The 18,980-nt window shown below is 36.4% G+C and overlaps 1 protein-coding gene across 4 annotated transcripts in view; it reads left to right on the top strand.

Moving 5' to 3' along the window:
* Window positions 1-18,980, top strand: part of LOC104870857 (phosphatidylinositol 3,4,5-trisphosphate 3-phosphatase TPTE2-like) — a 115,175-nt gene that overhangs the window by 20,590 nt on the left and 75,605 nt on the right. For 2 of the 4 annotated variants that reach the window (XM_033760023.1, XM_033760021.1), the window contains exons 4-8: window positions 229-279; window positions 2,973-3,026; window positions 9,595-9,648; window positions 12,052-12,105; window positions 13,112-13,165. In XM_033760023.1, the coding sequence (XP_033615914.1) occupies window positions 229-279; window positions 2,973-3,026; window positions 9,595-9,648; window positions 12,052-12,105; window positions 13,112-13,165 (267 nt within the window). The remainder of the gene's footprint in view (window positions 1-228; window positions 280-2,972; window positions 3,027-9,594; window positions 9,649-12,051; window positions 12,106-13,111; window positions 13,166-18,980) is intronic. The other 2 variants (XM_033760022.1, XM_010636636.2) reach the window with 2 other exon arrangements.

Below are 18,980 nucleotides of genomic sequence, written 5' to 3'. Positions count from 1 at the left end.
TAAATCTGAAAATATTACTACTTTCACAGGCCTATGACATTCATTATCGGCCCCATAATGACACATTCCTAATAAAAATTTCCACACCAAGTTCAAATAGTAGTGAAATGGAAATGGATATTTAAAAATCGATCAGTTCATGTCTAGAGTAACTATTAGTATTTGATCTAAAAGAGTAAGTGAAAAAATCACACGTTGTGTCTGACAATATTTTTTATAAATCCTTAGCTTACAGAAGAATAAAGTGACACCAGTCTATGTGGAATCCATCAATGAAATGTGAGTTAAAAATATACAAACACACACACATATACACACACATACACAAATATATACATATTTCTATTAAGAGTCACACAGATACATCAAAGAAAGAAAAATAAAGAACACAAAGAAAAAAGAGAAAAAGAAAGAAAAATTTTTCAATTGTAAAAACTATAGTCCTCTGTATACCTAAAATGTACTAATAAACTCAATAAAAGAAAAAACAATAAAAATAAAAACTATAGTCCTGGAAAAAGAAAACATCCTTGACACTGTACCTAAATCTTCTCACTGAATAGGTTGCTTCTTCCAGTCAGTAGCTTTGTCACCCTCAGTTAGTCTTAGGAGCAGCCAGTCTCATAGGATATGATCAGGTTTCCTATATGAGACCCTACTACGAGGGACCAAAGGACAGAATACTATTTGGGGAAAGAGGAAGAAATAGTGGACAGGGAACAGTGGAGTCTTCAGCAGAAGAGGTCAAAGTTATGGAACCTAGACATGTGTCGCTCATTCTCCAGACCTCAGCTACTGTATTAGTCACTTTTCCACTGGTAGGACAGAATATCTGACACCCAAAACTTAGAGGAAAGGTTTACTTTTGGCTCACAGTTTTAGTGGGGTTTGTGCATGAGTTTCAGCTGGCTCCAAGCAGAAACAGCATGGACTAAGGATATGGCAGAGGAAAGGTGCAGGTCCCATGGCAATCAGGAAACAGAGACAGAAGGGAGAAGTTGGGAACAATACGATGCATCCTTCCAGGTCACACCTCCAATGATGCACCTCTTCTGACCAGGTTCTACTCCCTAAGAGCATTTCAGGCAGGAATTCATCAGTGAATAGCACTCAAGATTTGGTCATCTTCCAAGAGCCTCAGCTCAGAATACACAAGAGTTTTGGGCAAAATTTTATATCTAAACCTTAAATACAAACCCATTACAGGGCCAGGGATTTAGCTCAGTGGTTTGGTGGCCTGCCTTGCAAGTGCAAGGACCAGAGTTCAATCCCTGGTACCAAACAAAACAAAAACAAACCCATTACTATCTCGGGTGGAGTCCCTGCCTCCTATTTGTGGCTACTTCATTGTATTTAATGGGCACAAAAGACAATCACGATGAATGAAAATATAAGGAGGTGAAGACTGACTTAAGAATGAAGGATTTAGATGTAGTAGAGGATGTGTACCTATAAATTATAGATAAATTTGAGATAAATGCCACCAAAAAGGCTGCTATACTGTTGAGATTAAGGTAACATTACCTTAAACCTCCATACGTTACTTTTTTTCAGAAGCCTAAGATGTTCATTACAACATGAAGACTTACTTTTAATAAAAATGCCACATTCAGATGAGTGCTACACACATAAATATTCAAAGATCAACTAGAGCACAACTCACAGAATAAATGCTATTTGACCAAAAACATTAGTTATATTTATACATGTTACCCAACTGCATACTTTTTAATATATTAGGTTGTACTGAAGTGAATCAACATTAGATTCTGATGATGGAGCTATCAGTGAAAGGTGAAGCATAAACTAAGAAAAAAGATAAATACATGGATGTATATATATGTTTATGTACAGAACTATATATTTCTATCATCACACATATATATTTACTACCCCATGTACACAATCATAAAACTGTAAAATAGGTGTAGTAGGACACGAGGAGGCTGAGGCCTGAGGAGTGCCAGGTCAAGGCCACTGGGCAACTTGGTGAGACTAAGAGGGGTGGGAAGTTCTCAGCAGCATTCTCAGCACTAGAACCCTTGCCTGGCGTATGTGAGGCCCTGGGTTCTGGCCATGGTACACAAACAAATTTAAAAAAGCAATCCATCAAAAATTATGAAACCGTGACAATACAGAGAGGTAGAAATTGGTAAAATCTGTCTTGGGGAGTATCCCTGATACTACCTATCTTTGATGTGGCATCTAACTGTGTCACTATAGGATCTGCAGATAACTTTCTTTTAAAAGATCAAATTGGGTAAGATTGGAAGAGATTGCTTCTTTCGGGTAGTGTGTTTGTTACTGCTAGTAGTGGCTAATCCCTTAGAAAACTGCTAGGTTTCTTATATAAGACTACTGGAGGGCACCAAAGAGGAAAAGAATCCTATCCATACTACCCCGCAAAGGATAGCAATAGACCCCTTAGCAGAAATTTTCAGTCAATACATGCTGTATAAACACTGCATCCTTGAGAGCCCTGTCACCAAGTGACAATGGTTCCCCATCTAAAACCCAACCAACATTTTTGAGAGAGACCTTCCCACACAGACCTGCAGCTAATTAGCCCACTTGAGAGCAGAGCAGACACATATGATGGATGGGTGAAGGTAAGGAGGTGATAGAGGGATGTGAGAATCAGGAATTTAGATGGAGCAAAAGTGACCTTTACTTATGCATTGAAGTTGATTTTGAAATAGATGTCACCGTAAAGGACTGTCACACACTGGGACTGAGGTAATATTATAGAGATTTTAAATCTGAAAGCATTGTACTTTCACAAGCCTTAAGATACTTATCATACCTATAAGGCCTAATTACTAATATATAATGCCATATCAAGTTCAAATAGTTGTGATATGTACCTTGATATTCAAAGGCTGACCAGTTCACATGTAGTGTATAGGTATTTAACCCTAAAATATAAGGAAAAATCATGTTTTTTCTGACAGTATGCTTTTATAATCCCTTAGCTTACACCAGAAGGATGTTACATCAGTATCTTATGTAGAACCCTTCAATGAACTGTGAGTTTGAAAGAAATACAAGCGACATACATATGCATGTAAATATATATGCATACATTCCTACATACATGTTTTTATCAAGACATGCACTGCACATATACACAAACATACAGTGAAATCTCAAACAAGGAAAGAAGGAACAAAAGACACTGAGATTTGTAAAATTCATTCTCAGAAGTCCCTTGGCCACACAAAGCACCTTTGGCTCTTTTTAAATCTAAATATTCTCATTCAGAGATTTTTTTAAAAAATTGAGTTCATTGGTACATTTTAGGGATACAGTACAGTTACATTCATTGTTGGGATCTTGTACCTCTACATGACAGGTCTTGGTTCTCATTTTTTCCCCTTGTCCCTGCCCTCCCTTCACCCCTCTCCTCCCCTCCCCATTTACAAACACTTTATTTCCATCTTTTCATTTTCTCACATTTTTATCTTTTCCCTTATTACCTTTCCCCTACCCATCCCACCTTCCCTACACCTTTAGCCCTTTTCTTTCCATTTCACAATGTCAGTTATCTCATTAGGATCTTATGTACTATTACAGTTTATTCACACCAGAGAAACTATTCTGTATTTACACATGTGTGACTCATTTATTTCACTTAGGACTATATCCTCAATATGTATCCATTTTCCTATGAATGAATCTAATTTCTCATTCTTTATGGCTGAGTAATATTCCATTTTATAGAAAAACTACATCTTCTTTATCCAGTTTCCAACTGGTGGGCAAATAGGCTGTTTCCAAGTTTTAGCTATTACAAACTGTGCCACTATAAACATGGGTGCGCATACATCACTGTGATATGATTCTTTTAGTTCTTTTGGAAAGATACCCAGCAGAGGGATGGCTGGATCAAATGGAACCTCTAGTCCCAACTCTTTGAGGTATCTCCATATTGATTTCCATAGTGGTTGTACCAGTCTGCACTCCCACCAACAATGTAGAAGGGTTCCTCTCTCCCCACAGCCCCGCCAACATTTGTTATTGTGTGATTTCTTGATAGCAGCCATTCTTTGTGGGGTGAGGTGGAATCTCAGTGTTGTTTTCATCTGCATCTGTCGAATGACCAGTGATCTGAGGATCAGTGGAACAGAATGGAAGACAAAAAAACAAATCCAGATGTACTCAGCTACCTCATCTTTGACAAAGGAGCTGACCATCCTCAGTAGAGGAAAGATAGCCTGTTCAATAAATGGTGTTGGAAAAACTGGATTTCAGCCTGCCAAAGATTAAAACTGGACCCTTATCTTTCACCATGCACTAACGTAAAATCCAAGTGGATTAAAGATCTAAATATTAAAACAGAAACACTAAACTTGCTGGAAGATAAGTTAGGCAGAACTCTGGAAGACATTGGCATAGGAAAAGACTTTATGAACAAATCAAAATCCTCAGTAGCACGGGAACTAGCAGAAAGAATCAACAACTGCGATCTCATCTTATTAAAAAGCTTCTGCCCTCCGAAAGAAATCATCAACAGAACTAAGAGACAACCTACAAAGTGGAAAAAAATTTTTACCAGCTGCTCCTCATAGAATATATAAAGAACTCAAAACAATCAGCCCCCACAAATATAAAGACCAAATTCAAAAATGGGCCTCTGAAACGAACAGACATTTCTCAGACAAAGAAGTAAAAGCAGCAAGTAAATATATGAAAAAATGTTCCAGAGATTTTTTAAAATGCCTTTTAAAGATCAAATTTGTTGAGAGGAACAAGTCATTAACAGAATTCTTCTTCTAGTCAGTGTGTTACTCTTAGTAACAGACCATCCCTAGGAAGCCATCAGGTTCCTATTTATGACTCTCGTGGAGCAGGTCCAAAGAAAGAATTCTACTCTGAGCAAAGAGGAGGGAGCAGTAGACAGGGAGCCATAGAGCCTCAGCATAAAAGATCGGAGGCAGTGGAAACTGGATGTGCTCATCATTATCCACATATTTTTATGCTTTATGTCTAAGTGTCCCCCAAGAGCCTCGTGCACTCTTAGGGCTTCTGGAAGACTATCGGACTACAGGGGCTTATAGCTAACTTGCTGTTGGGAGATGGGGGCTGGCCAGAAGAGGTTTGTCATTGTGGGTATGGCCTCGAAGGGTCTGCCTCCCTTCCTGGCTCCTCCCTGATCTCTTTCCCCTTCCTGTGTGCCATGCAGTGAGCAGTTTTCCACTGCTGTGCCTCTCTCCCATGCCACCCTGCCTTGCAGCCAGGGCACTATGGACTGAAACATCTGCAAACTGTTAGCCAAAATAAACCTTTTCTTCTTTAATTTTTTGGTGTCTGGTATTGTGTCCCTGCCTCAGGTTTACAATTTCTTGAGCTTCTGTAAGAGCAAGAAGGACATCTATGATGGTGAAAGTAAGAAGTGGATGAAGGAAGTTAGACAGGGTGTAAGGGATTTGTTTCTACAAAGTGAATTGAATTTGAAAAAATCCATACCAATAAAAAGCTGACACTGCTTATATTCAATTGCAAAAAACTACACAAAAAACTTCATTGTTAAATTTTTAACTGAGATAAACATTTTCACCACAAACATATAAAAGCTCATGCCTGTGGAAAAGTGATATACAAGTTTCAAAGTAACTGATTTACATGTGAATATAATCCCAGTAGTTTATAATTTTCAGAGCAAATTAAGCCCAAATATAAAGTTTACTTTTTTTTTGAGATGGGGTCTCACTATGTAGTCAAGACTGACCTGGAACTCACTATGTAGCCCAGGCTGGTCTCGAACTCACAGCAATCCTGCTGCCTCAGCCTCCCGAGTGCTGGGATTACAGGTGTGTGCCATCACGCCCGGCCAGAATATAAAGTTTAGGAGTCATGTGATACATGACAATATATATGTTTTAAATCCTGACCCATATGAATTTGCATCAGTATGTGTTGATGGAGCTACCCATGAAATGGACAGAACAGCTGCTTCTCAGGGCCTCTGTAGGCTGAGCCTCAAAGAAGTGGCTGATCAACTGCTTCCTGGGCTACAAGAAACAAGTGGGGCCACCCAATTGTTTTTCTTTGAGTAGAGCCACCAGACACAGCAGTCTCATCCAGTTTCCTCAGCCTTTGTCAGCCAGTCTGCTCAGGGTAGGCTTTCTAGCTCCATTCAAGGACAGAGAATGGCATGGTGGGGAAACTCAGCTATTTCCTGAGAGGCTCACTGTTCAGAATCAGGGCTCAGCTCTATAACAGATATGATTCTATCTCTTGACTATTGTGAATAATGCTGCAATAAATATTGGAGTGCAAATGTCTCTTGAACATAGTGATTTTTCTCTCCTCTGAATACCTACCCAGTAGTGAGGTAATTTGGTCATATGATAATTTTTCTTTTGGTACCGGGGATCAAACTCAGGATCTTGCGCTTGCTAGTAAGGCACAGCACCACTAAGCTACATCCCTGACCCCATGGTGATTCTATTTTTAATGATTTGAGAAATTTCCATACTGGTTTCCATAATGGGTGTACTAATTTTCATTTTCTCCATTTTCCCACCAGCACTAGTCTTATAATAGCCCATTCTAACTTGGATGAGATAATATCTCATTTTGTGTTGATTTGATATTCCCTGATTGGTGATTTTAAATGTTCTGCCATTTCATATTCATCTTCTTTTGAAAAGTGTGTATCTGGGTCTTTGAGCAGTTTTTAATTGAATTATTTGGGGATTTTACTGCTTTTTTTTTTTTACTGGATTTTGGTTTTCCAAATATTTTTCACCTGCTCTTTAGGTTGTCACCTCACTGTTGTTTATTGTTTCCTTTGCTTTTTAATTTGTCATGATCTCATCTGTCTAGCTTTGTTTTTATCGTTGTGCTTTTAGATCTTATAAAAAAAAATCCTTGCCTAGTCCAATGTTATGAATCATTTCCCCTAGATTTTCTCCTAGTAACTTCAGTTTTGGGTTCCATTGAAGTCTTTTATCTGAGTTGATTTTTGTATACGGTAAGAAATAGGGGTCCAGTTTCATCTTTATACATGTTGATATCCATTTTTCCCTGTATCATTTATTGAAAAAAGTGTCCTTTCTCCAGTGTATTCTTTGTTGAAAATCAGTTAACTATATATGTGTGGATACAGTGTCTGTCTTTGATACTCTTTCTAAATCTTCATAGTACCTGTAGGTAACTATTATTTTTTATTGTGATAGATAAAAGATAGCAATAGAGATTCTTGTTCCTGTTGGTGTTTGTCTCCCTTAGTAGTAGAAAATGCTTAGAAAACTTGTATTTATTTCCTGTGTACAAGGCTCTACTAGACTGGACAAATGGAGGAGGAGGAAATTCTATTAGACCAAGGAGAAGGTAGCAGTGGACAGGGAACAACGTAGCTTTCAGCAGAAAAGAATGAAGCAAGCAGCCCTGGAAACGTTCTCTACTCCCCAGAGCTTGGCTACCACGTGAAGCTGGTGCCACAAACCCCACCAACACCGGGTGGAGCCACTGCCTCAGCCTGCAGATTCTTGACCCCAAGTGGTAGTCAGTTTTTGTCACTATAATAAAACACCTGAGATAATCAGCTTAAAGAAAAGAAACAATTTATTTTGACTCAGGTTTGGTGTTTGCAAACCATGATCAGTTGGCTCTATTGCTTTGGAGTCTATGGCAAGTCAGTACGTCATGCTACAGAGTGACTGGTAGAGCAAGCTACCCACCTCACAGCAAACAGAAGCAAAAAGAGAAGGTAAGAGGCTGGAGTTCCACAATCCCTTTAGAGGGCAAAACTTCAGTGACCTAAAGCCTCTGAGTAGGCCCCACCTGTTAAAGTTTCTACCACCTTCCAATTAGCTGAGGACCAAACTTTCAACACATGGGCCTTTGGGGACATTTCATATTCAACCTATAGTACCCTGTGTGAGAACAGAGAAGACATTTACGATAGGGAAAATAAAGAATCAATAGAGAGAACTGGGAATCAGGAAATTGGATGAAGTAAAGGGATTTGTACCTAGGGAAAGCAGTTGAATTTCAAATAAGCCATAAAAGCCTTGATGTTGTGCTTAGGTTCAGCAGTAATAAACCAATCTGAAGTCTTAAGTCATTAAAGTTATTCACAATCCTAAGATTGATCCATACATACACATAGAAAAAGGTAGATATTGAGATTTTGGAAGTTCATACTCAGGAAGATTCAAGGGAGTACAGAGTATCTTTGATACTTTCTCTAAATCTCACTGTGACATCTTTGACAATTTTCTTTCTTTCTTTCTTTCATTTATTTATTTTTTGGTACTGAGGATCGAACTTGGGTCCTTGTGCTTGCAAGGCAGGTGGCAGAACCATTGAGCTAAATCCCCAGCCCTGTTTTTTTTAGATTATATTGTACAAAAGAGATAGATTACACTAGGATGCCCTTACCTCAGACTTGTAGTTTCTTGGCCCTATGCAAGAGCAGAAAGACACCTGTGTATCTTTTTATTTTTCTTTTTTTGGTACCACAGATTGAATTTGGGCCCTTGTGCTTGTGAGGCAGGTGGTAGAACCACTAAGCCAAAGCCCCAGAAAGACACCTATGGTAAAGAAAGTAAGGAGTAGATGGAAGGTCCTGAGAATCAGGAAATGATATGACTTAAAAGTAGATTTGTACCTAGAAACTTCAGTTGAATTGGAAATAAATCAAGCCACAAAATTCTGACACTGTCATTAGGTTTAATTTGTGAAAAACTGAACATAAAGATTTATACATGAAACTTTTCCATAGGTCACATAGCCATTAAAAACATATAAACTTTATTTCTATAAAAACAGACATAGAAGCTTTAAAATAACTGATTTAGATATAAGTTAAGAGACAACTAGTTTATAAGTTGTACAGAAACTATAACTTTTTTGTACCTAAAATTTAAGATTGTTGAGTCATGTGGTATCTGATCACCATGGTTATTTTTAGAGGCTTTTTCTTTTTGGTTCTGGGGATCGAACTCGGGACCTTGCACTTGTGAGACAGATGGTAGAACCATTGAGCTAAATCCCCAGCCCTCCATGGGTATTTTAAAAATCCTTTAGCACTGAGTCATATAAATTTGTATCAGTCAATACACTATGATGGAACTACCTGCGAAATGTATATATAACAATGAGATACATATATATGTATATATACACATATACATATATATGCACACAAACATAAGCATATAAGAATTCATACACTGCTACACATACACACAGAGAAAGAGAAAAATTGGGATTTGGGAAATTCAAAGCATGACCTACAGAATGTCTGACATTCTAAGTGGTCAGTAGGATGGGATAAGAAAAATGTGTTAAAAAACAAAAGAGGAATGCGTTCCAACAAATTGAAGTTGAATTTAAAATAGATTATACCACAAAAGGCAGTTATATATTAATTCAGATTCAGGCATAAACAATTATACTGAAAGCGTTAGTCATTACATTTTTGACAAGACTAAAACATAATAAAGCATAATTTCTAGAGAATGTGACCTATTAGAGTCTAAATAACTGACTTATACGTGAAGTTTTTAAAGATAGTTTATGTATTGAAGTAGCTAATTTGAACTAAAAAGTCATGTGTTATTATTTTACCTTTTGATCCTTTAGTGAAGTTCCACCTGAAATCAAAGCAGCAACCTCATGTGAATTCACCAATGAAAAGTAAGATATAAATACATGTACATATCCTATAAATATGCATGTAGGTAAGCACACACACAACATATAGAAAGATTGAGATATGGGATAGTCTCTGTAGGAGCATCCATGAAAATATAGAGTTCCAATGACCTCTCATAGTTAGGTCTGTGTGGAATACTCTGTCTTTTGATATGAGGTAGAAAAGCACTAAGACGTAGAGGGGGGTCTTCTTAATCCTAGAGTTTGCTACAATTAGTTATTGCATATGAAATTCTGTCGGCCAAAGGAGTAGAGAATTCTATTTGGAGCAAGTAGGAAACAAGAGCGGAAAGGGAGCAGAATTCAGTGAAAAACAATGAAACTAGGAGTCCTGAAAGTGTTCCTCACCCTCCAGAAATCTGCCACCATAACCAGAGGTTCATGCCCCAAACCTACACCCATCATCAGATAGGATGAAGCTCCTGCCTCATCCTGGAGTTTTTTGGCCCTATGAGAGAGCAGAGACCCAACTCTGAAACTAAAATTAAGAAGTGGCTGCTGACATAAGAATCAGGAAATTAAATGAGGTAAAATTACAATTGAAGCAGAAACTGCTACCTAGAAAACTAAGTGCCTAGAAACTGCAGTTGAATCAGAAATTAATTCACTGAACGCATCCCCATTGTGTTTAGGATGGATAGTAAAGAACTGAACTTAACTCTTGTGTCATTAAAGTTTTTATAGACCAATGATAATTCATTATAAACACATAAAGACTAATTTTTATCAACAAATGATAAATGAGTTTGCAAATAATTGCTTTATATGTGGAAAAAGTATTATGTGTAGAATAATATTAGTTAAATTGAATTAGAAAGTTAAATCAAAGAAATTGTGTATCTGACTATGTGTATTTTTAAATCCTTCAGCACTACCCCATATGAATTCAAATCAGAACCCTGTAATGGAGTTACTGGTAAACTGTGAGAGAATCAAACGAATACATGTTGATAAGTAGAAATGAGGCTGTATATATCCAAACTTACATATACACACAGAAGAAGACAAAGGTTGAGATTTGGAAGTTCATAGTCTGGCAATACAGAGTAGCACTGGTATTGTTTCAAAATGGTCTCTGTCTAGCATGTAGAGGCACTTTTCTATCTTTTGGGATCAATTTGGATAAAAGGAATTAGAAGGATGGGTTCCTGCAGACTGAAGTTGAATTATACCACAAAAGTTGCTACATGTTGATTCAGGTTTATTATTAAACAACTGTACTTAAACTGTGTCATTACATTTTTGATATAACTAAAATATTTGTTACAACGGTATGTAGCATCTCCAGGAAAAATGGTATATGTGTTCCAGATAAAAGATTTACACAAGAGATTTCAAAGGTCATCCACTTTATAAGTTGAATTGTAACTTATAAGTTGAAGGGTAATTGTAACTTGCAATTTTAAGTAAAATAGTAAGTCAGAAAGTACTTTTAAAATTCTTTAGCACCCTCCCATCTACATCTAAGACAAGATCCTTGAGTCAATTCATCAATACAATGTAAGATATATATATGTATATATAAATATACACACATACACATATATGCACACACATGCACATACATGAATACACACACATAGAGAGAGAGAGACTGATAATTTGGATGTTCACTGTCGGAGTATTTATGAGAATACAATGTTCCTTTCAACTTCTAATGTCTTTTCAGGGCAAGCTTCGATATATAACATCTCTGCCTTTTGGACAGAGGTGACAAAACGAATAAGCCATACATGCCCTCTTTTTACCACTAGTGTTTGTCACCCTTAGTTAGTTACTACATGTGACACTCTACCAGAATGGAGTAAGGGAGGACAGAAACTGATCTGGACCAGGAAGGAAGTAGCAGTTGAGGCATGAGTGAAAAGCACAGAGCTAATGTCCCTGGAAGTGTCCCTCTTGTCCTCACTACCAACGGAGGCAGGTAACAAAATTCACTTCTTTCATCTCCTTATATGGAACACTGCCTCAGATCTGCTGTTTCGTGACCCTAGGTAAGGAAAGAGAAGACATCTGTGATGGTGAAAATAAGGAACCAAGTCAAGAGGAGACTTGAGAATCAGAAATTTAGATGAAGTAAAAGATATTTATTCCTAGAAACTGCAGCTGTATATGAAATAAATTAAACAAAATTCTTTCCCATTGTGGTTAAAGTTACAGTAAAGAGCTAAACTTAAGTGACAGATCATTAAGCCTTTTCAGTCTAGATATCTTCATTAAAACACACAAGCATTCATTTCTATGAAAAGGGATACAAGTTTTCAAATAACCAATTGCTTGTGACTTAAATGTCAATCACTTAATAAATCGTAATTTTAGTTAACTTGAAGCAAACTGTTAGGTCAGTCACATGGTACCTTACTATGTTCCATTTTCATCCTTTAGAACTGTCCTGCATGAGTTGAAATCAGTATCCAGTGGTAGACTCACCGGTGAAATGTAAGATATAAATGGGTACATATGTATGCATAAAATACACATGCGTGTATACATACAATCTACAATGAGATTTAGATCAGATATTCACTCTCAAGAACAACCATGGGAATAAAATTTCTCTAGTGTTCTTTCTAAACTCCTACCATGGCAAGCTTCTCCATGGAATATTTTTTTGTCTTTGGAATTGAAATAGAAAAAGGGAGAACAAGTCATAAAGTGTCTTCTTATTGCTGATGTTTATCAACTTTAGTTTCTATGTGTGAGACTCTATTAGAGTTGGCCAAGTGAGGTCCGAATCCTATTTGGGACCGGGAAGAGTTAGCAGTGGGCAGGGAGCAGAGCAGCTTTCCCCAGAGAAGAATAAAATCAATAGATCCTAGGACTGTGCCTCCCCTCCAGAGCACTGGTGCTATATGAGGATAGTCTCCCGCACCCGCACCCATTATCACTCTGAATAGAGGCCCCATCTCCTGCTTCCATCTCCTTAACCCTGTGTAAGAGCAGAATAGAGCAGGAAGAAGACTAGGTGGATGTTATCAATACATGCTTCTATGTATACATTGGAAATATCACAGTGAATCCCATTAAGATGTACAATTTTATGTGTGAGTAAAAATAGATATAAAATGTTTAACTTGGAAATACTTTTGATTAAAATGTATTATTTTAATACATACATTAATAAATTGTTATTTATTTGGTTTAGGTTCAGTAGTAAAAAACTGTACTTGAAAACTGTCATTAACTTTTTTTTTTTTTTTGGTACCTGGGATCAAACTCAGGACCTTCCGCTTGTGAGGCAGGCAGACGCACCACTGAGCTAAATCCCTGGCCGCTTGTCATTGACTTTTGACTTCTAAACTTTTAACTTTTTAAATAGATTTTTCAAAGGTCAACACATTTACAAGTTGAAGAACACTTACAGCTAATCTGAACCAAAAATCAAGTCTAGAAAATCATGTGGTGTCTAACTATATGTATATAATTTTTTTTTTTTACCCTTTAGCACTGCCTCATCTGAATTGACAACAGAAACTCAGGAAGAAGCCATCATTGAAATGTGAGATCTAAATGAACACACACATATGCACACACACATACATACATATGTAAACGTAAATATATCCAGAGCCACATGTGACAAAGCATGTACTCAGAAAAGAAAGAGAATGAGATCTGACAAGTTCACTCTCAGGAGCATCAGTGACCATACAGAATGTCTTCTACACTTTCTAGTCTCCTTGCTCTAGTACTTATGGGTACTTTCTACAGGAAGAGGTCCTAAAAAGAATGCTTCTTACTTCTAATCTGTTGGCCAGCCTTGGTTAGAACAACCAAAAACCTTGGGAAAGTGTGAGGATGTCTGCATAATGGGTAAAAGAGAAGAAAATTCTATTTGCAACAAGGAGGAGGTAGCAGAGGGTGGAGACAAGACCAGTCCTGAGCAGAGAAGAGAATACAGTCAATAAACCCTCATCTCCTCACCCTCCGCAGCTCGGCATCCACTTGAGATCCAAATCCACTATTACCTTTAATGGAGTCCTTGTCTCAGATCTGCAGTTATTTGAACCCTATCTAAAGAGGAGACACACATAATACCATCCATGATGAAAAGCATGGGGTAGTCAAGGGACTTAAGAATCAGGAAATCAGAAAGAACTAGATTTTTGAGTACCTACAAACTCCAGTTGATTTTTGAAATAGAGTAAATTTAATCCACTGTGCTAGTACCTGTGCTGGTTAGATGCAGTAATAAATAACTGCATTTTAATCTTGACTGATCAGGGAGTTCTGTGAAGCCCAAGATTATCTCTACATCATATGAAGCTTAATTATATATGAAAATGATATAGCAGCTTCCACATAACTAATTGATATATGTTTTTAGAGTTTGACCAGTTTATAAATTGTAAAGCAAGTATACATATTTCAACCAAAAAAAAGTAACTCTCAGAAGTTACTTGGCTCTCATATGAGTATTTAACATTCATTTGAGTAAAATAATATGAGTAATCTTTGACTTCTTTGGTAAACCTTTGATATATCTCATCTTGCAATGCTGATATATGTGCACTATGTTTACATACACATATGCTATATGAAAAAATACATATGCCAGAATATAAAGAGGCAGAAACAAAGACGAGAGACAGAGACAGAGACAGAGGCCAACAGAGAAGAAATATTTCTTTTCCTCATTGAATTTATTGGTACATTTTAGGGATACAGTACAGTTACATTCATTGTTGGGATCTTGTACCTCTACATGACAGGTCTTGGTTCTCATTTTTTCCCCTTGTCCCTGCCCTCCCTTCACCCCTCCTCCATCCCCTTTTACAAACACTTCATTTCCATTTCTTCATTTTCTCATATTTTTCTTTCCCTTTTTAGCTTTCCCCTACCCTTCCCACTTTCCCTACACTTTTAGCCCCTTTCTGAGAAGAAAATTTTTGAAAAATGTAATCTTGGAAATATTAAGGGATAATGATTCTGAAATTCTTGCTAAAATGCTGTATCTTTTATAATCAAGGAAATCATGTTGTGCAAATAATTTTTACATCAATATTCCATATAGCAAAGCTCTAAGGATGTATTTTTGAGTTTTTGATAGTCACAGTGTATTAGAACAACTCTTGAGGCTTGGTGGTGATGATGATTTTGAAAAGCCGTTGAGTAAGTTAATTTGAAGTTTAATGGGATGGAGGAAAACAACGACAGAACTTAGCTTTGGGTAAAGAGTGCTTCCCAAAAGACGGAGACAAAAGGAAAACTATGGAATGGCATAAAAATGTATAGGAGGGAGGTACACAATAGTTCTAAATTGAATTTATATGCAAGTACTGTTTGAAAAAATTTCCAGCTCAAAAATAAATGTTTCTTCAGTTTGCAAATTGATAATATCCTTAAATAGAAATTTTATTACAAAGTATCTCCACAGAGAAGTGTAAGATGCTGCTCATTCCTCAGTAGTGGTCCTTTCTTACTTTTCCTAGAGATCTTTTGATTCCCAGTTTGTAGATTTTGTCTCTGAACAAACAGGAATGATAGCAAAAGGAAATATGTTTTGCTGATTAAAGACCCCTTCACACTCATTGGAATTTTATGACTTTTGTTTCAGAGTAATCTTACCAGGAGTACTATCTATTGCATGACCCGATTGAATTTTACATGTAAAATCACAATAAATTCTTAAAATCACTTGTGCCTGAACTGCAGAACTGGAGAGCTATTCACAAGATTTTTCTGTAGGTTCACTCTTCCAAAGTTTTATCAGTGTTGGAGAGAATTGTCTACTGCCAGAAATTAATCAGTCACCATTGAAATTTTTGGCATCTAGTCAAAAGCTACATGGAAAACAAATAGGCAACTAGTAAATGAAAACAATTCTTCCAATTACCTTTAACTTTCATTTAATCATGTGGCATTAATGAAGAGTTCATGCTACCATTTTATTAAAGTATGCCTGCCAATTAGCTGACATTTCTGTCATGGGTTATCCAGGGTTACAGAAAATTTGGGTAGACTGAGCAATTGCAAGCATTTCCTTCTATTTACCCAACTCCAAAGAAAATAAAGTATTTTTAAAGTACAAAGCTCACTGCAGAGCTATAGGAGGCACCTGCAGTATTCCTGGGGAAAACATTGGGTTAGAAATGGATTTGGAGAGAGAGAGACAACCTTAATTCTTGTGTTTTGTTTCTCATATTCACTTGACATTCAGTGAGTCACTAAACGTCTTTATACTTTAGCTTATTCAAACATATTTCACAAAGCTACAGCTTGAAATATGGGATTGTGATGCCTGCTGCTTTGCTTTTGTTGCCCAGGGTTGATTCATGTGAATTTTATGATAGTTTTCTCTAGATTTATGAGGAATGCTATTGGCATTTTGATTGGTATTGTATTAAATGTATATATTATTTTTGGAAGTATGGCCATTTTGATAATATTGCTTCTGCCTATCCAGGAACAGAGATGATCTCCATTTTCTGATATATTTTTCAATCTCCTTTTTCAGAGTACTGCAGTTTTCATTACAGAGGTCTTTCACTTCCTTGAATAAGTTATTTCCTAAGTGTTTAATTTTTCTTGATGCTATTGTGAATTATATTATTTTCATAATTTCTTTCTTGGTAGGTTCATTACTGGTTGACAGGAATGCTATTGATTTTCATGTGTTTTATATCCTGCTGTGATACTGAATTTGGTTATTAGTTCTAGAATCATACCACCTGCAAATAATGATAATTTGACTTCTTCCCTTTCTATATATATTCCTTTTATTTTTTCTCTTGCCTGATTTCTGTAGCTGATGGTTTGAGTACTATATTGAACAGGAGTAGTGATAGTGAGCATCCTTTTCTTGTTCTTAGAGGGAAAGAACATTTCATATGATGTTGATAGTAATTGTCATAAATGCCTTTTATCAGATTGAGATAAGACCCTTTACATATTTTCTTTAGGGCTTTTATCATGAATGAGTGTTGGATTTTGTGAAAGGCTTTTTCTGCATCTACGGAGATAATCATGTGATTTTTGTCCTCGCTTCTCTTTAGGTGGTATATTACATTTATTGATATGTGTTTGTTGAGTATCCCTGCATTCCCTGGGATGATTCAACAAACATGCAGGGAACATATGATTCCCCACATGGTGTTTTTGATGATTTGTTGCATTCTGTTTGCCAGAATCTTATTGAAGATTTTTGTATCTATGTACATTAAAGACATTGGCCTGTAATTTTCCTTTTTTAGTTGAGTCCTTATCTGCTTTTGGAATCAGGGTAATACTAATTTCCAAATCTGGGAGTACTGCTTCCCTTTCAATTTCATTAATGAATTTAACTATAGAGTATTATATCTTCCCTGAGGTTCTTGGAGAATTCGGCAGTGAATCCATCAGGTCCTGGGTTTTTCTTAGTTGGTACGTTTATTGCTGTTTTTGTTTCCTTGCTTATTATTGGTTTGTTCAGTGTTTTTATACCTTGTTGGTTCAATTTTAATAATTCAAATGTATCTAGGAATCTATCCATTTCTTCTGGGCTCTCAAAATTTATTGAATTTTTGAAAAATGTATCCTGTGTATTTTGAAAAAGTATATATATATGTTTAAAATGGTATTGTAGGAAGACATTCAGACTTATCATTGCTACCAACACTGTGCCCCAAGGGCAGAACCTTCCCTGAAGACTGGGATCATATTAAACATTACGTTGGAGTCAGATCTAAAGCTTTACTGCTATACAGTATTCTGAGTTTACAGTATCAGAATATGACCTTGTATGTTGTGGATAGTATAGGAGAGAATCAGAGCACCCAGATGAAAGCAGAAGACTACACATTCTCTCCAGTGCACTTAGTGCTTTGAGTTCTGGACACCTCCCCTCCCTAGCATTTTTACCAGAAAAGGGAAAGACATGACCGACCCTGAATATGGATTCATATTAAATATGGTCTAATTAGTATTTTATGTAAGTTCTGCCATTCTATCAGATAAAATGCCTTCATCGTAGTTCATATTTGTGCTTTGAATTCAACTTTGATGTTAATATGAACAACTTTTAATGTTTTCAGATTTAGCATTTCATATCCTTGTTAATCTTATTTTTAAATGATTATTTCAAATTAATTTTATCTTCAGCAGGGGAACTAGCTCAGTGGTTCCTCAACCTGCAGAGCAAGGATCCGAGTTTGATCCCCGGTACCAAACAAACAAACAAACATACAACAAATAATTTTTATCTCATATGTATAACATAATTTAGTTTTAAATTTATCTGAAAGTATTGTTAGCATTTAATATGGAATAAGGTGTGTTTATTATTTTTCATACGTCTGATTTTATTTTTATCATTTTGCTTTGTTTTCTGTATTAAAACATGTTCTTCATATTTTCTTTAAATTTTTCTACATTTTACTATTGAATTTTTATTTCCTTCTTTTTTTTCTTTTATGAAACTTATATACTTCTTTCTTATCTTCAGCATTTATATCTTTTTTACTGGGGATTGAACTCGGAACCTTGCGCTTGCCAGACAGGCAAAAGAGCCAGTGAGCTAAACCCCTGGCCCAGAATTTATATCTAAATGCTTAGAAAATATGAGCTTTGTTTCTTCATCAGTATCCAGGCAGAATCTGAGCTTGTACCTTGGGAATTTAATATTATTTGATTTTACTTCTGTCTTCTTCCAAACGTTAAACTCCAAATTGTATGAGAAGACCTACAAATCCATGCCATTATTGATTTTATTTCTTTTATTATTAAGAATTTATTTTTTATCTTTGCTTTTAGGATAACTTATTTGCATTCCCATGTGCTACATTTTTCATTCTATATTAACCATTTTCATTTACATGTGGGTCTGAGTCTCTTTTATTTACCACTTTTTCTCTGTAAGGCTTTTTCCTTATTTTTACATCTTTATTTTGGTTAATTTCTTTTGGCTTGAGTGTTGTTTTGCTTTTAGGAATGATGTGTCTGCTAGGTGTTGCGTTGCTGCATGTTGGAGTATGCTTGTTGCTCCCAAGTATTGGCAGTACTTTCCCAGGATACAGACATCTTAAGAAACTGTTAATTCTGTTAACTCTGTACACCGTTTGAAGCTGCATTTACACAGCACAGTTTTTTAAAACAGCAGGGTCAAATTCTATACTTAGTAGTTTTGGACAGATTTAGGGTATATTTGCAAGAGATGTGAGGTGCTAAATCCTACTTTGGGACTCCATGAATTCTGACAGGCACAGTTTCATATGATCACTTTATCAGGCACTTTCAAATTTATTCTAACGAATTCTTGCTACTCAGAGATCCAGCAGACTCTGTGGGATCAGAAGGGCCTTGTGTGAAGAGAATGGCAGCTCCCATCACTTCTTTTG

The sequence above is a fragment of the Fukomys damarensis genome, unplaced genomic scaffold (genome assembly GCF_012274545.1).
Source record: "Fukomys damarensis isolate Sample0158 unplaced genomic scaffold, DMR_v1.0_HiC HiC_scaffold_38, whole genome shotgun sequence".
Classification (NCBI taxonomy): Eukaryota; Metazoa; Chordata; class Mammalia; order Rodentia; family Bathyergidae; genus Fukomys; species Fukomys damarensis.
This window is presented reverse-complemented; position numbering and strand designations above follow the sequence as displayed.